The sequence below is a fragment of the Hyperoodon ampullatus genome, assembly GCF_949752795.1.
Source record: "Hyperoodon ampullatus genome assembly, chromosome: 18".
In the NCBI taxonomy this organism is placed as follows: Eukaryota; Metazoa; Chordata; class Mammalia; order Artiodactyla; family Ziphiidae; genus Hyperoodon; species Hyperoodon ampullatus.
Window position 1 is genome coordinate 53,136,589 of NC_136931.1, and position 23,821 is coordinate 53,160,409.

Consider the following 23,821-nt stretch of genomic DNA (forward strand, 5'->3'; position numbering starts at 1 on the left):
AGCCGATTTTAAGCGGGGCACCAAAATTTGTAAAGAACCCGGCCAAACCAAGGTGAATACATCTTTAATTAAATACATACAAAATGTCCATTCCTCAACTCCTCTCTCTTGTATATCAATAACATTGAAAGTGTCATTTTAGGACATCAAGTGAGGTGCATATATCCTCTGGGCATCTCACCTTGTCTTGGGCAAAGAGAGGTTAAGCAGTTCCTCAGAGAGGGACAGGAACCACAGCCCAGAGAGGGTCAGCTTCCTATCGGGCATCACACAGTCCTGGGGCTCCAAGAGTCCCGAGTCCCCACCTTCAAACGTGAGTTCAAATGTGCGTGAGGTTCCAACCGCAGCTTCCACGCTGACCCCTGGCTGCCTCCTCCTTCCGACTTTGCAGGAAAAAAAAAAAAAAAAAAGCCATGCCAGGAAGCATCCATCACAGGCTGTCCAACTGGGCCGGAGGGGCAGGGGTCAGAAAGGAGGTGACCTCAAGGTCTCCGTGGGGACCAGGATCCGGCAGGGCTGGGGGTGAGAGGCTGGAATTTTTCCCACCCTGACATTTTCCTGCGTCAACCCAGGAGGGCGCCCTGGATGCTGCCAGCCCTGCCCCCAACCTCCTTCCTCTCTTGATACAGTTTCCCGGCTAAGGATGAGGGGGTGGGGGCTTGCCAAGGTGGAACCACTAGACCCAGGAAAGAAGGCACTTTGGGGTTGACAAAACGAGGGACGCTGGCTCAGAGAGGCCAAGGGCCTGCTGTGGAGTCACGCAGCCTCGGGGACTTGGTGTAAACAGGGCGGCCCGGCTGCTCCTGCACTGCAGGGCCTGCCTCAGCCTCCACTGCCCTGCCCAAGAGTTGGACCCTAGCCCGGCCTTGGGCGTGTGAGAAGCCCTTGGCCCTGGGCCCTGCCCCGGGTCCTTCCTCCCCCCCACACACTGGGGACTCAGCCCTTCCTTGTGTTAAATAGAAACCTCTTTATTGTAAGTATCGTACGTTCCTTAATACATTGGATTGAGGCCAGACCTTGAGGTGAGGGGAAAGCGGGGGCCTGGGATATTTCTGTAGAGCCTTCCAAAACACCACCCACCACTCACTGGGCTGGGGAGGTGGTGCTGGGAACGGGCTTCATGGCCTTGGGAAAGTCCTTGCTCCTTCCGGCCGCTTTCTCTTCTGTACAGGGAGTTTGGGGGTAGGTGAGGAGACCTCTAATGATCTTGCCAGCCCAGGGGTCTGTGGCCCCAGACGGAGTCGGGAGGATGGTCTGTCAGCAGCAGAGATGGGGGGCACTGAGGTGGAGCCGGGAGAGTCTCAGTGTTGGGCCCGGGGCCGCGATGGAGACGGAGATGGAGGCCGAGGCCAGGGCAGGCAGGCCAGCCGGGAGAGGGAGAGGCGGCCCAGGAAGAGAGGGAGGCTGAGGCAGAAAGGCGGCCGGGGAACAGGGATGTCTGCAAAGAAGGCATGGTCCCGGGGGGGCGACAAGCTCCCCCCCTCAGAGAGTTCCAAGTCCCGGGCCACCGCCAGGATCTCATGGCGGGCGACTGTGTGGTGCAGGCCACGGATGTCCAGGAGGGCTGCCACGTGCTTCCGCCTGGGGGTAGAGGAGGGGACAGGTGCACCGGGTCCTCCAGATACACTCCCAGCCCACCTGTGGGCCCCACCCGGCCGTCTGTTCCAGAACCTGCCTTAGCTCTGGAGCCCCTTCGCTCCCTCTGGATTCCTCCTCCATACCAGTCCCCCCGAGATCACGCCCTCCCACCAGCCCCCCTAGATCCCCCCCTTCATACCAGCCCCCCTCCAGAGCTTCCCTTCCAAACACTTCCAAATCCTCCTACGCACAATGGATTCCAGAACTGTCACCTCCCAACCCAGCACAAGGATATTCCTTTTTGCCCCATCTCAGCTCCTGATTAAAATAACTTTCCATCTTCACCCCCAACTTGGCTCAGACAGCTCCTGAATTTCCATTCTGGTACCCTTGCACCTGTTTAAGCTCTGGACTCTATAGCAACCCTTAACTTCACTTTCATCTCAAACAGCCCCACAGCATCAGTCAGATCCAGCCCGGAAGTGCTCACCCACAGCCCTATCCTAACCCTCACCTCACCCCAACCCCAGGTCTGGAGTCTTCACCACTGCTGTTCCAGAACCCTCATCCAAATTCAGCCTTGGAACACTCACTTCACCTCTAACCCATTCCTGGAATTGTTCTCAACTAAAATTCTCCTCCAGAACTTAAAATTCACCTTGGGGACCCTCACTCCAACCAGAAACTTTGTGCTCAAAACTGACTCTGGGGCTTCCCTGGTGGCGCAGTGGTTGAGAGTCCACCTGCCGATACAGGGGACACGGGTTCGTGCCCCGGTCCGGGAAGATCCCACGTGCCGCGGAGTGGCTGGGCCCGTGAGCCATGGTCGCTGAGCCTGCGCGTCCGGAGCCTGTGCTCCGCAACGGGAGAGGCCACAACAGTGAGAGGCCCGCGTACCGCAAAAAAAAAAAAACTGACTCTGTTCCACAACCCTCGCCCCTAAATCCAACACAGTGGAACCGTCCCTTCACCCCAATCTCAGCTCCAGATCCCGGATCCAAAATTCAACTCCAGAACCACCATCATCTTTCAACTCAAGATCCTGCACCCAACATTCATTTCCAGAACTTTCATTTCAAACAGAGTTCTGGGGTCTTCACCACCCGCTTCAACCCAGCTCAGTCTCTTCACCCTCCTGCATCCCAAGTTTGGAATCCCCACAGCTCCAAAACACTCATCCAAAATGGGGCTCAAGAACCTTCCAGCTCAACAGAGGTGCAAAACACAGCCCCCAAACTCAGCTTTGGAACCCCTCCTCCCAGCCCAGCTTGAGACCTCTCAAACTCAGCTGCATATCCAAGTTCAGATTCAAGTTCAGAAACCCCAACCGAGCAGGAATGCGGGGACCCTGGCCCCCATGCAACTCGAGGGCTCTGTGCTTTCCCAAGGACATAAGCCCCACACCTCAGAAGCAGAACCGCCCATCCTGAATCAGTTCCAGAATCCTCACCTTCAGCCCCACGTCCTCAACCTCAACCCAGCTGATGCCTTACAACTGGGTCCTGGGGGATTGTCTCTCTGCATACAGAATGTCTGCCCGACTAGCACCGCAGGACTGCCACCACCTTATGAAAGTGGCAGTGTTGTGTGGTGGTCAGGTGTACCAGCTTTAGAGCCTGCTGCCTGGGCTCAAGTCCCAACTTCGCTGCTGGCCAGCTGTGACATTGGGGTCAGCTACTTAATTTCCGCCTACATCGGATGGTGCTAAGCACTCAGAACAGTGCTGCCTTTGAAAATCTTTGCAAAGATTTTCTCAAATAGCTTATATTCTAAAATAACTCTTACATGCTGCAGCCTTGCAGCCAAAATTAAAAAATAAAATAAAATACTCAAATACTGCCTACAAAAAATAAATAAATAAATAAAATAACTCACAGAGTGGGTATGTAAGATGCTTTCTTATGTCTGACATAAGAACCCAATAAGGAGGAATTGGTATTGTTACTGCTGTCACCACGGATGATGATTAATCAGCCCCCAATAATCCTATGAAAAGAGTATTATTGTCCCCATGGATCAGAAGAGGAAACTGGGGCTCAGAGAGGATCACAGAGAAAGGAAACGGTCCATCAGGATCTGAACGGCGCCTGCCACTGTCCCAGTGCGTGTGCGCCCGTGTGCCCGTGCGTGTCCCCGTGTCCCCCGCGGCTCCCCAGCTGGGCCGGCCCTTCCTGCCGCCGGGCGGCCCCGCGCCCCCCTGCCCTGGGCTTCCTGTGACTGCTTGTTTGTTTGCGAGCCCTGGTGGCGGCGGCGGCGGCAGCGGCGGCGGCGGCGGCAGCGGCAGGAGAAGGAGGGAAATCGTATTAATAATGCCCTGGTTCCAGCAGGAAACGGCCGTCAGACACGCTCGCCGCCTCCCTCCCTCGCCCAAGGGGCAGGAAACGCAGGGACGGATGCCAAGGCTCGCCGGGAGACCTCGGCCTGGCGGCAGCGCGGGCAAAAAGGAACCAAGCCGGCGTGGGGGCGGGGATCTCACCTGATGTCTGGGTAGTCCCGCACCAGCATCCCCACCTCCATCTGGATGCTGGGCGTGTCTTCCAGATGCAGAACTTCGGCCAGACGGGGCACCACGGCGTCCAGCCACGAGGCCTGGGATTCCTGCAGGGGAAGACCCCGGGCTCACACTCAACACCCACCCCCTCGAAACCACAGCCTCCCAAGGCCTCGCCTCGCCTGGCAGTTTTCTGGTCCGTAAAACCGGGCAGAGGGCAGACTGCAGTCAGAGGTTATCTGGAACCTTTGGAAATTTGAAGAAAAATCCATAATATAACCTACTCCCAGTTTTGCAGATAATTTGGGGCTCGGGGACACCCCTCAAAACCTATTCTAAATTTGCAAAATGTTACCATTGGGGGAAACTGCATAAGGTATGCCAGCGATCTCTCTGCATTCTTTCTTATAACTGCATGTGACTCTACAATTATCTCCCCCAAAATTAAAAAGAAAATTCCAAGGACTCTAGGTTAGAAACTCCTGGAATAGCGGCTGAGTGAGACCCTTCCCGTCCAGCTCATTACAACTGGGTACTAATAAGATTTGCTGATTTTTAAATGCTTGGATTTGGGAACGCTAAGGTTCTGAGTTTCTCTTGCATTTAGCGATTATCTGTGCTCATAATAATAGCTAATGTTTAGGTCCTAAGCCCTTTTAATGGGACTTATCTAATCCCCACAACAAGGCATAGGGACCATTTTTCTCTTCATTTGCGCCCAGAGCGCTCTCTCTTTCATTTAGAAAGGCAATGTTTACCCTCAGAGGGCGAAGATCAGAGTGTTACTATTGGCTGCAAACTGGGTGAGGGTCTTATTCTAAGCCCCCGGCTATCGAGTCTGGGGATTCCCGGAAGCCAAAGTTTTCCGTAGTTTCGGAGCCCCCCACCCCCGGGCCGCACTGACCAGCCGTCGGAACAGCCTCTGCAGCTGCGCCGCGTCCTCCCGGAGCCTGCCGGCCACGCGGCTGCGGGTCCGCGCGGAGCCGCAGCGCAGGCGCCCGCGGAACAGGGGCCGCACGTACTCGACCAGCGCCCGCCGGTGCAGCTCGGCCACCAGCTCCTGGGGGACCCGGGAAGACGCGGGGGGGGGAGGTGAGCCGCCGGTGACCCCACCCTCCCCGCTTCCTACCCGCCCGCTCCCGCTCCGGACACCCAACGGGAACCCCTGCCCACCCCCAGCCGCCGGCGGCCCTCCCGGCTCCCAGTGGGTGACCCCTGTCCTGCCCCCCCTAATCAGCTCACGGACTCTCCCCCACCGGCCCCCAGAGGGTGCCCCATCCCAGCCCTCTCCGCTTTCTCCTGAGCTCCGCCATCCAGAGGCCCCAACCCCGCCAGCATCCCGCGCTACACCCCGGTATCCGCAGGCACCCTCCGCGCAGACCCCAGGTAGAGCGCCACCTATCTCGCCCTGAGAGAGCTTCTCCCCACCTAGAAGGGGTCTCTCCCCTCTGAGCGCTCTAGCTCCGCTCTCCCCCCCTCCCCCCCACCGGCCCCGGGTTCCACCCTGCGTCCCTCCCCCGCACAAGCAGATGCACCTGGTAAGGCTCATCTTGCATCCTGCGCAGTGCCAGGGCCTTAGCGCCCAGCGTGCCCACGATGCCATCCAGGGCCTCCGAGCTGCTCAGCCACTTCCTGCGCATCAGCTTGCCGAAGTGCGGCTGGGTGGGACAGAGTGGGTAGAGGGTCACAGTTCGCCTCCCTTCCGCCCTCTTTCTTCATAGATCAATTCAGCATTTGTTCCCAAACGCTGCTCCGAGCTGAACCAGGGCTGCGCCGTGCTGGGGACACAGCAGTGCGGAGACAGTCCAGCCCTGCCCTCCTGGGGCTCTGCTCCAGAAGAGGAGACAGACCCGTTCCCCAGACAGTGACCACTCAGAGTGGCCACGGCTGGAAAGAGGGAGCCCAGGGGTTTAGGAAGCCCAGCCTGAGTCAGTCAAGGAGGGCTTCCTGGAGGAGAGGGCACCAGAGTTGAGGCCAGGAAGATGGTCACTGTTAGCCAAGTGAATGGTGGGAGAGGGAGTGGCTCAATCCAAGGGGAAAGCCAGTGTGAAGAAGGTTCAGATTTCAGATGGGCTTGCGGGTCAGAGGACCGGAAAGATGGTCAGTGTGGCTGGCAAGACCATCTGTATAATTCACGGGCCCAGTGCAAAAATGAAAATGGGAGACCCTTTGTTCAAAAAGTATTAAGAACTTCAAGGCAGAGAGAGCAGAGCTTTAAACCAAGCTAGGACCCTTCTAATCAGGGGGATGGGGGGGGGCCTGTATGACTGCCCAGTGAAGAGATGGGGCTGGTCAGGTGAACCGAGCAGAGCACACAGGCCTCCTGGGCTTGGGAGGAGCCCCAGATTTCTCTTGAGGGCACTGGGGATCCATGGCAGGTTCTAAGCAGAAGAGGGAGAGGGTCAGCTTTGTGCTTCACCGAGTTGGCTGGGAGGGGGCAAGACTGAGGCAGAAATGGGGGGTCTGGAAGGAGGGGAAGGGGTGAGAAGGGATGAGGAGGGGGAGAGGAGAATGCAGGTGGTAGATTCATAGGATGTAGTAAGTGGCCACCAGTGGGGGGAGGGGAGGGAGGCATCTGGATCCTGGAGGTGGGATGGGCAGTGGGTCTGTCCCTCAGATGGAGGCTGGGAGGAGCGAGGGGGAGGTGCTGCCGTCGGATGGATACTTGGGAGCATGAGGTGCCCGGACACCTCTGGGGTTGGTGTCCATGGGGGTCTGAAGCAGGTTCCTATCCCACTCAGCCCAGCACCCCCTTCCTGCTTTCTCATCCCATGGTAGCCCAATTTTCTGAACCTCCAAAAATGAGGCCTGTGGGCTTTTGTTGGAAAGCAGGTGTGAATCAAATGAGCTGACGCTCTTGGTACAGCACTCAGCTCAGGACGTGTTGCTGTTGCTATAAACTCTGTACATTTATGAAGTTCCCTAATGGCCAATACCCGAGGGCCAGGACCCAAGCTAAGTACTTTATGGCCACAAGCCCATTGCTTCCTCACAGCCATCTGAGAAGCCTGGAATTCCTGGGCCCATTTTCCAGATGAGCAAACATAGACCCCCAAGAGGAAAGCCATTTGCCTAAGTCTCCCTACCTGGAAGCAGTACAGCCAGGCCTGGAACAAAGACTGTACCCCCTTCCCCCCAACACTCGCTTACTTTCATTCCCATGCTTGTCCATTTAGTCATTCAACAAACACTCTCTGAACTCTTCCTGTGGCCCAGCCCTGGGTGGATCACTGGGGATACATTAGAGAACGCTTGGGGACACAGCACAAAGGGAGATAAACAAAACTCCAAGCTCCTGATACTTATAAACACTTGGGGGCCTCTGAATTCTGATCTGATATTTGATGATATTAAGGACTGATTGTTCCATTTGTTAGGTAGGAAAATGGCATTGCAGTTACATTTGTTTAAAAAGGCTGGGTTCCTTATCTTTTGGAGATACAGGCTAAAGTGTTGACGGATGATGATAGGATGCCAAAGATGTGCTTGAAAAGAATCCAGTGGGCAGGAGAGGTGGGGGGAGAGGTGGAGTTGATACTTGCTGGAGTTGGTCCACAAGAGGTCATTCTGTCATTCTGCCTACTTTTGTGTATGTTTGAAATTTTCCATAATAGAAAAGTTATTTTAGAAACATTCCAACAAATCCTTGCCCTTGAGAAGCTGACATTCCAATGGGAGGAGACAGATTGGAAAAAAATAAAAATAAAAAAGCAAAGGATATAGCATGGCAGGTGGTGATAAGTGCTTTGGAGACAAATAGAGCAGTGGCGGGGGGGGGCATGTGGGAATCTCAGGGGCTTCTATTTTAAATAGGGCAGTCAGGGGAGGTCCTTCTAAGAAGGTGGCATTTGAGTCAAAACTTGAAAGAGGTGAGAGAGGGAGCTTTGTGGCTATTGAGGGAAGAGTAGTCCAGGCAGAGGGAACAGGTGCAAAGGTACTGAGGTTGGAATGTGTCTGACACGTTAAGGAGAAGCGAGGGGCAAGGAGGAAAGTGGGAGGGGATGAGGTCAGAGAGGGAAAGGGCAGACCATGTGGGCCTCGGGAGCCACAGGGAGGACTTTGGCTTTTGCCCTAAGTGAGCTGGGAGCCATGGAGGGTTCTAAGCAGAGGTGGGACACAACCCGACGTACAATGTGGATTGAGCACAAATTACAACCAGGGGCACGCACACCTCTCAGTTCCATTCCCGGGTACTCCCACCAGCTTCTCACCCCGCTCTCACCCACCTCTGAACCCAGTCCCCTCTGGGCATGTGCAGGACCCCGGGGATGAGTGAATGAGGCCCTAGGGTCTAGGAGAGGCTGGGCAGGGATTTGGAGGACCTCAGTGAGGAGGGGTTCCACCCAGTCCCCTAGGCCCCTTCGTGCTGATTGCTCTCTATCCTCCCCCTGACCATATCCTCCCACCTCTTCCTTCCTGTGCCCCCCCGTCCCCCTAAACGGGCCAGACATGGCCATCACCCCCCACACACACCCCCTCTGCTTCCCGAACACTGAGTCATGGGCTGAAGGGAACTGCAGGATTGGGCGGGGGCACTCCCCTGTCCTGCCCCGGCCCCACTCAGCCCACTGCCTCTCTCACCTGCAGCTCCTGGAACAGCAGGTCGGTCAGGATGCGGTGGCAGAGTCGGGTCACTCGGTCCAGAGCGCTGGCTGCTGCTTCCCGGGCCGGCTCACTCTCAGGGGGTCCCACCCGGGCCAGGCGCTCCGCCAGAGCCCTGTGGGGATCAGTGGAGCCAAAAGTCAAGGAACCTCAACATCTCAGCCCAACTGCCTGGACCTGCCTCCCATTAGACGGACCCTATTTTGTGGGGCACAGGGGCGACAGGTCAGATGGGGAGCTGGGGGAAGTCAGGGGCTCTGGGGGGGCCTGGGGGCTGAGAAATATCAGGGGATGTCTGGAGGGTTGGGGGTTGGGGGGGCTCTGTGGAATGGCTGGGAGTCTGGGGGATGGAGTGGGGAGGAAGGGGTCTGTGTCTCTCGCTGCTTTCTGGGTGAGAGTGGGGATGCTTCCATCCTAAAAGTCTGTGCTTCTACAGGACTGCAATTCTAAAATCCGACCCTCTCATTTTCTGTTATTGGAACAGTTGAGGACCCTCTCCATCACTGAAAGGAGAATAACTTGGTCTGGAGGGCAACTGGGCACTTTCTGCCCACATCCCAGCAGATCCCCTTCTGAGAATGTATCCCTGGTCCCCACACTTGTGGGAGTGGACAGATGTGCCAGGTTTTTCTCTACAAAAGAGTGGAGGCAACTGTCCATCCACTGGGGACAGATTAAATGAATGACAGCACATCCAAGCGGTGGAAGACAGTTCAGCCATAAAAGGTATAAAAGAAGCTGGTGGGAACTCTTCAGGCGTTAACAGAAAGATCTCCAAGGTGTTAAGTGGAAAAGGACAGAGTGTGTTCGATATTCTACCATTTGTGTTTTTTTTTAAAGGAAAAGGAATAATATGTATGCACATAGTAATAGATTTACTTGTATATTATGAAATATGCATATGCATGGCTATCTATGCATATGCATGAAGTGTGTCTATGCATATATACACTTATTTACACATATTTACTGGTAAATGTATCAAATACCCCTGGAAAGATATGTGAGGCATTAGCAATAACTGGAGAGAAGGAGGGAGGAGGGAGGCTTTTCACTGTGTGCCTTATTGTGTCTTGAATGCATTCCCAATTTTAAAAACTCAATTAAAAATAAGTTAATAAAAAGGTCAAGTAATATAACTGAATCACTTTGCTGTACAGCAGAAATCAACACAACATGCTAAATCAACTATACAAGGAAAGTATTATAAGATAAAAATGTTTTAAAAAAATGTAATCCCTTGAGTCTGGCTTCTAGGTTCCTGTAGTTCTAACACTCCCAGGTTCTGATTACTCTATAATTCTCGTGCTCTGTGATGCTACGGTTCTTTCTAGGACTCCCAGGTTTTATGCTTCTAAGGTCCCCTGGATATGCCTCTCGGGGCTAGCTCTGCGATCCCCACCCAGGATCCAGGCACCCCAGGTCAGCTTGTCACCCAGGACTGGCCTTCTCGCCCACACACTGTGGGGGGTGCTCTCACCTCAGGGGGGGCCCACAATTGACCAGGGAGATGGTCCTGCTGATATAGGTGTCGGGTAGCAGCTCCCGGACTCCTGGGTTCTCATGGAATCGTTCCACGCGCTGCTGGAAGCTGGTGGGAGGAGAAAGGGAGGATGGTAGACAGATGGAGCACCGCTGGATAAGGGTCCCTGGCTGGGCACTCAGCCCAGCAAAGCCTGTGATCCCCACAGAGGCGCCCCTACCCATGCTGACTTGATTCACTTTCAGCTCTCCTCTCTCTGCTGGCTCCCGGCTCCAGATGCCCCGGCGCCACCCCAGCCCTGCGCCCTTCCCCCCAGCCCTCCATACCTCTGCAGGAATTCTGCCAGCCCCCCCAAGCAGCAGTGGGCCATCCGCTCCCCAAACTCCTGGCTGATGCGGGGCGCTCGCTCTGTGTGCTCTTCCAGCAGCTGCGTGGTCCAGGGGGATGAGAAGTGATGAGGAGGCGAGGTCCCACTTTCCCACTGGTCACCATCCAGCTGATTCTCCTTCCTCTTCCCCGCCCCCTACCTCACACACATCCTGTGCCAGGCTGCTGGACCGGTCCTCCGCACCTGCCCAGTGCCCCGCGTCCTCCTGCAGCACTCGAAGCAGGGCTGCCCGTGTCTGAGCCTGGAGTGGGGAAGTGGGGGCAGAGGCAGGAGTCAGAGCCCCTGGGAGCCTCTCCCTCCCTTTCTCACACCAGGATTCCCCGCTCTTCCCCGCCGTCCCGCCCCTTAGCGCCCCCCCCCCCCCCCCCCCCGGCAGCTCTGGATTCTACCTGTGAGCTCATCAAGGTAACGCTGGGGAGAGAGCCTGGACCAGAAAACTTCCCCAGCCCCTTCCATTCCTAAGTCTACAATTTGGCACTTGATATTGAGTCTGTGGTTTTAAGCCTCCTCCATCTAATAGCCAGAGGGTTTAAGGGCTTATTCTCTCATTATCTGATGATTCTATGACTCTGCTCTCAGGTCTGCAAGACGATTCTTTCACGATTTCCAAATTCTGTGATTCAAGAATTCCAAGTGTCTAGGATTCTAAGGTTTACACATCTCTTGATTCTCTGGTCCTATGTTGTCTTCAATTCAGTGAGTCTGAGAATGCACACTTGTTCGGTCCTGAGATTCAAAGCTCTCAAGTTGCAAAGATACTGATTTCTGTGGCTGGGGCGGGACTGGCAGGACTGGCTTTTAGACCGGAAACACTCCTGTGGCTGGGATGGCTGTTTACAGCTTGGGCCGTTCTGCTCAGCGGTGCCTGTGCCCGGCCAGTTATTAACCGTGTTTACTATCAGCCCTGCTTATATGCAGAGATGCTTTGATGCCCTCCTTCTGTGAGTCTTTGAGTCTGCGAGCTGAGGTTCTGTGACTGACTCTCTCTTGCTGTAAGATTTGAAGTGTCTGAATGTACTGAACCTTTACTGAGTGTCTCCACGCCCAGCCAGGTGCATTGGATACACTGAACGTAAGACAGAAGTGATCAGTATGGGCTTACATTTCTATGTCTTTTGGACAGAACTCAGAAGTCCACAAAGGGCAAGGGGAGATGGAGACAGGGAAAGGGGGCAGAGAGAGGCCCCCAAGCTCAGTGTGACCCCGCCCCCTCTGCAGAGCGCCTCAGGCTCCCTAATCAGCAAAGCCAAGTTCCAGGTACCTTAACGTCTGTGACACATTCATCTTCCAAGCCACGAAGGGTGCCAGGGGACAGAAGGGGATCCAGCTCCCCATTTTCCAGGGCGACCACGTCCACCAGACCTAGGACCTCTCTGGGGGTGGGGGTAAGAAACAGGGTGGGGGGCTCTGTGAGAGGTGGGGCTGGGCAGCTGAACCCCTCCCCACCTCCATCCCTTCACAGCCTGTGTGTTTGTGACCTGGGCCTCTCCCTTCCTCTCTCGGGGCCAGCTTTGCTCATCCCTCAAAGGAAGTCTCTGGAATTGTTGCTCCCCTGGCTCCAATTCCCTGAGTCAGCTCCCTGATGGATGGTGTCCGGGCAAGACTCGTAGGGGTCAAGTCCAGGCTCTGTGACCTGGCACGCAAGGTCTCACCCGCCAGAGCTTCACCAGACAGAAGCTCCCTTCCACCTCCGCCCCTAGTCCCTACGTCATCACCTAGCCTTGGAGGCCTCGCCGCTCCAGCCCTGACTCCCAGCCTCTACCCTCTTGCATGCCCTGGCCTGTGCCGTGCCTTCACTCTCCCCACACCTCCCCACCACCCCTGCACACACCAGGCCTTTGCTCATGGCATCCTCTCAGCCAGAAGCCCCATCTCCCTGCAAATCAGACTTAACTCGTGTCTCACCATTCCAGGCTCTCTATTCCGCCTCCATCTCTCATGGATGGCATGTGAGTGTCATGAACATATATTCCCAAATGGGATCTGGACAGGTCAGTGTTGGTAACTGTGGCCTTCCCATTTGTCTGGTGACAGCATCCTGATTTCGATGAGGGACCACCCACTCCCTCACCCTCCAATGTGTGGTTTGGGTGTGGCTAACTCCCTTTTCCCTGGAGCCTGTAGGGACCCAGTCGTAGCTGATCATGGTACTCCATCTCCCAGCCACAAGAATGGAAATGTTTTAAGATCCAAAGGCTCGATGGTTATAGGATTCTAGGACTGGGAGGGTCAATGGTACTCAGGTTCTTGATGCTAAGATTATAGAGTTCAAGGGACCAAAAGTGCTACCATCCTAAAACTGGAAGGACCGACAAGTGTCAGAGTTCTAGGATCCAAAGGGGGGATGAAGCTAAAATTTAGGATTCGAAGGCTTGTTGGCGCTAACGTTCTAGGATTGAAATTGTCATCAGTTCTAAAGTTCTAAGATTGGAAGAGTCAGCGCTTGTGCCCTAGGGTCTAAGGCGAAAGCAGTGTAAGGGTTCTAGAATTCCAAGGGTCAACAGTGCCAAGATTTTAGGATGAGAAGGGTCATTGGTGTTAAGTTCCTAGGACTGGAAGGGTGGGCAGTGCTAAGATTCTAAGAGTGTACATGTTGATGATTCTAAAGATTCTTGGACTGGAAGGGTCAACAATGCTAAGATTCCAGGACCCGAAGGATGGCGGGTGGTAAGGTTCTAGGATCAGAAGGATTCCTGTTGCCGAGGTTCTAGCGCGGGAAGCGTGGAGAGCGCTAAGATTCTCGGGCTGTAAATGTCACCAGTGCTGAGCCTGGAAGGGTCAACGATATTAAGGTTCCAGGAATGTAGGTCCAGGAGAGTCCTTAGGTTCTGAAGGGGCCGGGGCTGGAGGGAGTGGGGGGAAGCGACGGTTCTACGCGACCTTGGGGCAGCCGATCCCTAGGCCCCCGCTCACCTGGGGTACACCTGGTTGTGCCAGTGCAGCAGCGCGTAGCGGTCGGCCAGCGGCAGCCTCCGGCGGGCGGCGGCCCCGATCCACTCGGCCAGCGCGCCGTGGTAGCCGCGCAGGTAGACGCCGAAGGCGCCCAGGCCAGCGGGGTAGGAGGGCGCCAGGCGGCCCCGCACCACGCCCATATCCTCCAGCAGCCGCCCCCGCAGCGCCTCCAGCTGCCCGGCCAGGCCCCCGGGCGCCCCTGGCGCCGCCGCCTCCAGGCGCTCCCGGGCCGCACGCGCCACCGCCTCCGCCCAGCGGGCGCGCAGCTTGCGGGCCGCCTCGGGTCCCCGGCGCCCGTCCGCCGCCTCCTCCTGCACCAGCACCTGACCTAGCTGCGCCACGGCGCTCGCCCCGGCGCCTGCGCCCGGCCCGGGGCCCGCCAGCGTCTCGCGCACCAGCGCCCACAGCTCGCGCTGCAGGGCCTCATACAGCAGAGCCACGTCCCGGGCCCGGCGGCCCCCGCCCGCGCCCTCGGCCTTAGGCGGCCCGGGCGCGCCGCCCCCCGACGACGCCATCTCTTCGGCCTCCAGCTCCAAGATGTGCTCGTCGGCCCGCGCGAGCTCGCGCTGCTGGATCAAGCTCAGGATCTCCAGCACTGTGGGCGCAAAGCGGGAGATCAGGGGCTGGGAAACCGGGCGGAGGGGGGGAAGAAGGGAAACAGGTAGGAGGCGAGGGGAAGAGGGTCGGGGGAGGGGGAGAGGTGGGGGGCAGAGAGGGATGTGGGGGCATTTCGGGAGAAGGGGAAGAGAGAAGGCTGTCAAGTGAGGGGCCTAGGAGAAGGGAGGGGAGGAGAGGGAGGAGGGAGCAAGGGGGAGAGCCAGGACAAGGGGGAGGGGACAGGAGGGGTTAGGGAAGGGAAGAGGGGGTTTGGCGATGGGAGAAGGAGTCTGGATATAAGAAGGAGGTCAAAAGATGAAAGGGGGCTTCCCTGGTGGCGCAGTGGTTGAGAGTCCGCCTGCCGATGCAGGGGACACGGGTTCGTGCCCTGGTCCGGGAGGATCCCACATGCCGCGGAGCGGCTGGGCCCGTGAGCCATGGCCGCTGAGCCTGCACGTCCGGAGCCTGTGCTCCGCAGTGCGAGAGGCCACAACAGTGAGAGGCCCGCGTACCGCAAAAAAAAAAAAAAAAAAAAAAAAAAAGAAAGGTTGTCTGATTAGGAAGAGGGTAGTCAGAGGAAGTGGGTTTAGGGGAATGAGGAAGAAGGAAAGGGTTAGGGCCTGGGGTAAGGGGTCAGGGCTAGGAAGAGAGTATCAGGGGGTAGGTGAGGATGTGGGGAGGAGTTAGGGAAGTTGAGGGCGGATAGGATAGAAAAAGGGCATCAGGGCCAAAAAAAGGCATCAGAGGAAGTGGGGTGGCCAAGGGAGGACAGTGGGAGCCAGGTAAGGGGGAGAGGGATGGAGAGAGCCAGTGGACTGGGGGGCAGGCTGGGGCATGGAGGTGGGAAGAGGGTATGAAGGCCAGAGATGGGTCTTTCGGGGGTGGGGACAGCTATAGGGGTGACCTGGCTCTCTGATGATTTCACACTCCCCCAGGAGAGGGGATGGGCTCGGGAGGCCTCTGAGTGAAGGCGGAGGGTCCCAGTGGCCCAGGGTTACCCCCAACACCTCCAGCCCCCTCCACTTCCTCCCTGGCAGAGAAACTATTTCCTGGCCAGTGCTATTTCTGCCCATCCGTTTCCAGAAGGCGGGGGCTTGAGTCACTCCCTTCTCACCTCCCCTGTGGTGCCCTCCCAGTCCCTAGGGAGCAGGGGCTGAAATAGCTTCTGGCGCAGGATGTGGAGGGCATCAGGTTGAAGGAAGGGCTCTCCAGTGATGGGGCAGCGAGGGCTGTCCTTGGGGGGAGGGTAGGAGTGGGGATGGGGGCGGGGGATAGAGGCAGGGTGGGGGACAGGGTTGAAGGAAGGTGGGGACTGGGCAGGGCTGGGGCTGGAGAAGAGGGTGGGGATGAAGGTGGAGGCTGGGATGAGGGCGTTGAGGGTTAGGGTGAGGTTGGGGCTGAAATCTGAAGAGGGAGATGGGAAAGGAGTTGCGAATGTCATCTGGAGTTTGGGGTAGGGATGGGCTTGGAGATGAGTTTAGGTGAAAGTTGAGGATGGAAAGAAGGTAGAGATGGAGGTGAGTTTGAAGAAGTCTGGACGTGAGCTGGGGTTAGGAATGTGGACAGTTGAAGTTGGAGGTTGGAAATGGGGGGGTTAGGATTGAGACTCGGGCTGGGTGTGGAGATGGGATTAAGAGGTTGAGTTTGGGGTTCAGGTTGAAAATGGGGGCTGGGAGTGCGACTAGGACTGAATGAGGAAGTTGGGGAGGTGCATGGGGTTGAAGGGGGACGCTGAGATGGACCTGGGGTTGGGGGGTGGGAGTGAGACTGAAGAGGGGAAAGGGTTGAAGTTGCACACAGGGCTGGGATTGAGGATGGGATGAGAGTAGAGGAATGAGCTATGGCGTGGGACGGGACCAGTTGGCGCTTGTCATGGTGTCGGGCGTAGCAATGAGGTTAAAGGTGGCATTTGGCGAAAGGGATGGATTGGGAATAAGCATGCGGATGTGCCTCAGGTGGCGATGGCTAAAAAGGCATTGAGGAAGACATTGGGGTTTGGGGTAGTATTGGGGTTGAGGATACAACAGGGGTGGTGTTATGAGTCGAACTGTGTTTGTCCCCCACCCCAAGAAGAAGAGATACGTGAAGTCCTAACCCCCAGTACCTCAGAATGGGATCTTATTTGGAAATAGGTCGTTTACAGAGGGAAGCAAGTTAAAAAGAGGTCATAGGGTGGGCCCTGATCCATTATGACTGGTGTCCTTAGAAGAAGGGAAACTTGGACACCAAGATAGACATGCACAGAGGAGAAGATGATGTGAAGACAGAGGGAAGGCCATGTGTGGATGGAAGGTGGGAGGGATGCAGTTACAAGGCAAGGAACGCCCGAGATTGCCAGCAAAGCACCAGAAGCTGGAAGAGGCAGTTTTGAAAGGAGATGGGATTGAGGTTAAATTTGAGGATAGTAACGGAGAGAGGGTTGAAACTGGGGACAGGGAGGGGATTGGAGGAGATGAGACCGAAGTTGGTCATTTGGTGGTTGTTGGACAAGGGGACGAGGTTGAAGGCAGATGGAGAGAGGGACAGATTGGGCTGGGGGTGGAGACGGTGCTGAAGCTGGAGCTTGGTGATGGAGATTAGGACCGCAGCGGGGACGGGCTGGCCATGTCCGTGGAGGTGGGCAGATGGAAGCTGGAGATGTGAATGGAGATGGGGTCACGGGTGGAGACACTGTGATTCTCCCAGGTCTGGGCCAGGACTCCCGACTCACCTGAGAGCGGCTCCTTTATCTTTGGGGGCTCCGGGACCTTGGGCGGGGGCTCGGGAGCCGCCTCGCCTGCGGGCACCACTCTCTCAGCCAGTGACGCCCGCCGGGGCTTGGGCCCACGCCCCAGTCTCAGGAAGGCCAGTCTCCGGGCAGCCTCCCCAGTCGCCTCCTCATCGGCCTGGGCTCGGGTCCCCTGAAGCCTGGCCAGGAGGCCAAAATCTGCTGAGCTCCTGCGGATCCCCGGCGTCAGCACACGGCCCAGGAAAGAGCGAGGCTGCCCATCCCCAGGGCTGCCCGCCCGCCGGCCAGGGGTTCTGCCCAGCCGGAAGGGGGCCAGGCCTGCCAGCTTCTCCAGGGTGGCACGGCGGCGACATGATGTTCCGTTGGGCAGGGTCTCCAGTTCCCCAGCCTCCTCTTCTTCTAGCCCTGAAGCTTCCTCAAAGGGGTTCCGAGAGGACCTCAGGGGCAGTGTCCCCGCCCGGGACATCTTAGAGTCTGCCACCCCTAGACTCTTCAGGATGGGCATTTTGACAGGCGGGGACCTGGGGAAAAAATAATGGACCATCGGTGGTGTTGATGACAATGCCTTTGTGTACCCAGCACTTTGGGGCATGTGTGCCAAGCAGTGGTCTGAGCACTTACTTACCCCTTGAGTCTGCACAGTCTCATGAAGAGAGTAATGTCACTATGCCCATTTTGCAGATGAGGAAACTGAGGCTCAGAAGAGCACAAGTGTTTGCCTAAGCTTGTCCCACAGTGACTCGGGGACAAAGTCGGGTTTCAAACCCAGGCCTGTCAGATTCCAGAACCAGGGTTCTCTCCCCTGAGCATCAGCATCCAGACCCTTCCCCTACCTTACTCCTGCCCAGGGGTGTTCATCATCTTAGTGCACCCTTCAACTCCATGAGGAAACAGGCTCAGAGAGGGGAAGGCTCTTTCCCATGGTGGCACAGCCAGCGAAGGGCAGAGGCTGCATGGGGACCCAGGCCCCACCCCTCCGTCTACCCAGGTGTCCTATTCACACAGTTGGCCACCTGCTTCGTCTCTCCTGTCCAGTCAGTACCCCTGTCTCCTCTACCCTACCCCATTGATTCCTCCAACAAACATTTTACTGGGAAATATCCAGAATAGACAAATGCATAGAGACAGAAAGAAGGTTAGTTGTTTCCAGTGACTGGGAGAGGGCGACTGGGCTGTGACCACTTAACTGGTTCAGGGTTTCCTTTTAGAGGAATGAAGACGTTCTGGAATTAGTGGCGATGGTTGACAACATTGTGAATGTACTAGATGCCACTGAACTGTATACTTTAAAATGGTTAGTATGGCAAATTTTGTTACGTAGATTTTTCCACACACATCCCCGTACACACATCCCCATACACGCACACACACACACACACACTCGTGCACACACACACAAACTGATTAGGTATTTACATGGGCCCAGCCCTGAGCAGGCCCTGAGGACACAGCAGTGGCCAAGGCAGACCCAGTCCCTGCCCTCATGGAGCTCGAAGCTTCCCGAGTCCTGCCCATTCCTTCTCCTAAATCCATCTCCTACCTCTTCATGGCCCCTGCCCCAGTCCAAGGCCCCTCCTGCTTCCCTGCTGCAGCCTCCTCCCTGACCTCCAGCCTCTAGTTCTCCAGTTTACCTTGGAGGACCTTGTTAAGGCTCAGACCTGCCCCTCCCTCTTCTCTTAACCCTCCATGGCTCCCCCGTGCCCTCGAGATGAAATTCAGGCCCCCCTGCTTGCCAGCTGTACACCTCGTCAGCACCACCCCACCTTCTCCTCCTTACCTCAGGCTCCTCTGGGTTCCAGCACCTGTTTATACATGGAGGCCTGTTCTCCATGTTCCATTCAGGCTTCAGGACCCAGCCCCAGTGTTGCCTCTTCCCAGATGCCCAGGCTGAGTCAGGTGCACCCCCCTTGAAACTCCCACTCTGGGTCATCACTGTCTGGGAATGGGTCTGTGTCCTCCACTGGGCTGTGAGCCCCAAGAGGGCAGGGGCGGGCTGTCTGGGTCACCACTGTGTCCCCAGCTCCCGGGGCAGGCACTCTGGTAATGAGTGGGTGCTAAACAGGAAACAAAGGAAGGAGACAAGGACTTCATTCCTTGTGGGAGAGGAGGAATGATAAGTCAAAACGGAGAGCTCAGCAAGGAGCAGGCCGCGCAGGGCCTTGAAAACCATTAAGGAAGGGCTTGGACTTTCTCCTGAGGGCGCTGGGAACTATAGAAGGGCGCTTTTGAAAATGATGAAAGATTCCAAATGTTCAGAAAACTATAGAAAATAAATTTAATAAACACCCCTGTGCTTATGATCCTAGTAGCTGCATCTAATGCAAGCATTTGCTCTTTTGGGTTCTTTTTTGTTTTGTTTTGTTTTAAGAATCAAGCATTGCAGGAATTCCCTGGCAGTCCAGTAGTTAGGACTCTGCACTTTCACTGCCAAGGGTGCGGGTTCAATCCCTGGTCTGGGAACTAAGAATCAAGCGTTGCAAATGCACTGAAGCCCCCCAAGCCCCTCCCTGATCCCGCCCACTCTAGCCCTCTCCCAAGGAAAGCCGTCCAAGCAGACTTTGACCCTGTGCCTGCCTCCCCAGACTGGCATCCAGAAATAATATATTGTTTTACGTGGTTTCAAGCTCTCCATAAATACTGTCATACTACAGGTATCCCCTGCATCTTGCTTTTTTTCCCTCACATTTTACATGTGAGATTTTCTATGCCTGTCTCTGTGGCACTAATCAAGCGCTGCCCACTATTCCACCGTATGACTATGACCAGTCCGTGTTAAGGATCGGATGTTCACACATCCTCCTATGGCTGGACACGTAGGTTGTTTTGAACCGGGACAGGTTCTGAGCAGGTTAGGGACAGGGTCAAGATGGGGCAGTGGGTGTAGGAGTGCACGGGGTGGGGGTGGGGGGCCTGGGAGGAAGGCTGATGCTGCAGGGGCCCTGGGTTAGCCGAGCCATGGGCAAGAGCATCTCCTTTCCTGGTGGGGGCGCCCCTTCTTCCCTCCCTGACTTCACCCTCTACACCTTAGCCATTGTTTCTCAAGCCTCCTGTTTCTAGAAACACTGTCCCAACCTCTCTCCAGTCTCCATGGTCCCCGATCCCCCAGGGAGGCAGTCACCATGGCAACCCTTGCCTGGAACCCCCATGGCTGTGGGCAATCGATACCAGCCCCCCTCCCCATACACACACTATTCACACACTGATTTCTCTGTCTTTCATCTTCCAAACTGGCCTCCACATGCCTAATCCCCAGAATGGCTCCATCATCCCCCCCCAAAAAAAAGTCCACCTCCCCCCTCAAAACAGGGGCCTCCAATTTCCCTCCAATTGAAGTCAACATGACCCAAACTGGATTTTTTTTCACCCATGCTAGATTTGACATTCCCTCCCTGGCTCCCATATCCACCCCTAAACTGGATCCCCCTCAAACCATTTCCAACATCCTCAGACCTGGCTGCAACATTTTCCCAAAACTGGCCCCGACGTCTTTCCCCTTCCTGGCTCCAACACCCACCTCTGCAAACACATCCTGCCCCCTCCAGCCCCCTCGTCTGCCTCCCAGTGCCCGGCCCCTGACTCACTTCCGAGGCATCCCTCAAGCCCCCAGCCTCCCAGCTCCTGCAGGATGTCTTGGCCACCAGAGCTTCCCTCTTTGGGCTCCTCCTCCTCTTCCTCACTGCCAGCCTTTCCCCAAAGTCCCAAACCCTCTGCCGGCCAGCCGACCTGTTTGCAGAAGTCATCACCTCCAGTCCTGTGTCTGTATCAGGGAACTGCCCTTACAAATTGTGTCCAATACAACCGCAATCCAGACCTTGCCCCCAAACAATTCTGTCACCAGCCCAGCCTGTTTCAGGCTCATCCGCATCTTCATTCCCAACCTCATCCCATCTGCATCCCAACCCTTGTTCCCGCTCCATCGCCAAGACCCCACCTCCTGGGGATGGAGCAGGGTGCTCATCCCTCTCTGGCCTCAGCCTTCCCACCTGAACTCCCAGAGCTTCCCACCCAATGACATCTTGTCTCTCTTCTCCCTTGGCGGTTCCAAGCTCTCCATGACTCCCTGGCAACCTAGATCCTCAGAGTCCCCCAAAGTCTTCCCTGCACTCTCCCCTGCTCCCCCATCTCCTCCCGCCACCCTCTTGCTGGTTGGCACCCTCCCGAGGTCAGGCCCTACAGTTTCTCTTTGCCCCCAGCCTCTCCTGGCTTCAGGGCACACGTTCTCCCAAATTCTGGTCCAGCCCCCAATTCAGAGGGCCCCAGGGGCGTGTGAATCCTGCCCCCTCCTCCCACAGACTCACCTCCTTGTCAGTGTCCCTCTGTCCGTGCTGCTGTCCTGTCCTGAGGCTACTTCAGCCAGGACTGCGGAGAGCTTGGATCTGAGGAGGGGGGGGTTAGAGGAGGTCAATTTCCTGTCAGGAAACCCCTCCCTCTCTGGGGCCAGGGGCGGGAAGGACTTGTTATCTGTCTGCCCTTTTAGGCCAGGCTGTGGTTGGGCTGGGAAGAAGGACAAGGCCGCAGTCAGGTCCCCACCCTCAGCCCCCAACCCCAGGCCGGAATTGGCACCACCCCCCCCCCACCCCCACCCCCCGCGCACTTGCTCTTCACACCTCCCAAGGTGACAACACCATCCTGGGTACCCCCGGAGACACCCCATGCTGGATGTGAGCCCGAAGCTCTCTCTTGCGTTCCCTGCTCTGGGGTAAAGACATGAAGGAAGGTTCTGCTGGGCCCAGGGGCTGGGATTGGAGCCCTAAGGGGGTGACCCTGGGCTTGACTTTGGAATTGTGGTTCTCTCTGCCTAAAAGCCCCCATCGCCAGGTCTCCATACGCCCCCCACTCCTCGTTATCATCCAGGTCTCAGCTCCAGAGTCCTTTCCTCAAAGGAGACATTCCCTGACCAGCAAAAGTACTTCTGCCAGCCCTGTACTCTCTCTCCCCAGGGGACATTGCTCTGATTTGCCAGTTCCTTTATAGCACCTTCTACAATCTGAAATGATCAAATTCCTCTGTCTCCTTGGTAGATTTTCTGACTGTCCCAATCGAATATAAATTCAAAGCAGATTTTGCTTACCTTGTTCATCTGCTATCCCTAGATGCGTGCCTGGCACATAGTAGGTGCTCAGTAAAGATCTGTGAACTGATTGCACCAATGGGGATAGATCAGAGCTAAGGACTGGAAGTTGGGGATAGAGATGGCAGGTCTGTTGGGACTGGGAATGGCTTGGGGGTTGGATGGGGTGAGATGCAGGATTAGGGTGACTTTTAAGGCTGGGTTTTAGGTTTAGGTGGCCCTTTGGGGGCTCAGGCATAACATCCCAGGTGTTTGGCCTGAGAGCATGATCACTTGCCTCAGCAAAACTGGGGTTGGGATGAGGTAGGGTTGACATTGGGGTCAGGGGCTGGGCTCAGGGATCACTGCTTTCCCCCAGCCCCAGCGAGGGCTCTGTAGACATTAGGTTGGGATAAGTGGACCAGGGGTTAAGATTCCAAGGTCTGAAGGCTTCAGTTCAAGGATTGGATTTGCCAGACAATGGGCCCTGGGAAAGGGGCTGGTTTGCTGGCCTAGAGGGGAGGGGGAGAGACAGTTTATGTCCTCCCCAAATCAGTGTGGACCTGTGGTAATCAGAAGGCAGCCCGAGCTGGAACCAAAGTGGCCTGTTATGGGCCGTGGCCACTGTTGGACCTCTCCCTCTTTTTTTTTAACTTAATTTTTTTATTGAGATAGAATTCACATGCCATAGAATTCACCCTGTTAAAGTGCGTAAGTCAGTGGTTTTTAGTACATTCACAAGGTTGTGACAACCATCACCAGTATCTAATTCCAGAACACTGTCACCAGAAGGAAATCCTTGTAACCCGTTAGCAGTCGTTCCCCACTCCTCTCTCTCCCGCAGCCCTTGGCAACCCTGAATCTACTTTCTGTCACTAAGGATTTCCCTATTCTGGATATTTCATATAAACGGAATCATACAATAAGTGGTCTTTTGTATGCTTCTTTTGCTAAGCACAATTTTTTAAGGCTCATCCATGTCATAGCCTCCCCTCTTTAAGCCTCAGTCTCCCTATCTGGGAAATAGGGTGGGGATAATACTGGGAAGTGGGGAGCCAGTGTGCACCCCGCAGTGTGGTGGGCAAACGTATATAGGAAGGTGATCGTCTGCCCCCGTGTGGTATATCGGAGAACTGCAGCTCTCAGCGCTAGAGCTGGGATGGGATTGGGCTGATTCAGCCCCCTATCCCCAAGACCCCACCCCTCATCCCGCAGAACCCTTGAGATCCCAGAGCTTCTAGAACAACATCCTGCACTCCTCCGTCTCTGCCTCCCACCTTCCCTGAGACTCCTCAGGCTCCATTTGCTGAACAATAATATCACCCATTTAAGAAATTCTAATCTGTTCCCACGTGAAGCACTTTACTTACATAGTCTCATTAATTTGTTGCAGACAGACTTTGCTGCTATTACCTACCATCCAGGGATAGGGGACCGTAGTGGTTAAGAGCCCAAGCTGTGGAGTTTGGCGAAACTTGTGTTCAAATCTCAGCCCTGCCGCTCACCAGCTGTGTGACCTTCAGCATGCTGTTTTTCCTCTGTAAGTGGGGGGTGATAAGGATGGTCCAAACTCATAGTGTGGCCGAAAGGATAAAGTGCTCAGAGCCTGGACAGAGGAAGCCTCTGTGAGTCGATGTAGCTGATAGTATCAACCAGTGATATACTGGTAAATGTGTAACAACCAGCTCTCTGGGGAATGAGGGTGGAAGGCCTTGCTTTGTAGCACTTGCCAATTTCCATGGTGTAAATATTCCACCATGGCTAATTTCATGCTACCAGGATGACATCACTGAAAGCGTTTCGGGAGGAAGAGATGTGCAGTCACCCCTTACATAGCAGTTTCACTATGTGAATACAATAGATGTAAATAACCTCAGGATCACGCATGGGAGTAAAATGTAAAATAATGAGGATGTGATGAGTATTTATTATCTTTGTTTTAAATATAATTT

General features: G+C 55.6%; 1 protein-coding gene across 1 annotated transcript; it reads right to left on the reverse strand.

Moving 5' to 3' along the window:
* Positions 1–1,301: 1,301 nt before the first annotated feature.
* EXOC3L2 (exocyst complex component 3 like 2) lies at positions 1,302–17,324 on the reverse strand (the record flags this gene model as incomplete). Its single annotated transcript, XM_079724113.1, has 11 exons — positions 1,302–1,581; positions 4,055–4,176; positions 4,974–5,129; positions 5,605–5,727; positions 8,651–8,786; positions 10,152–10,262; positions 10,481–10,581; positions 10,682–10,783; positions 11,804–11,915; positions 13,456–14,089; positions 16,802–17,324. The coding sequence occupies 11 exons, from the start codon at positions 17,322–17,324 to the stop codon at positions 1,302–1,304; spliced, it is 2,400 nt and encodes a 799-aa protein (XP_079580239.1).
* Positions 17,325–23,821: the final 6,497 nt, after the last annotated feature.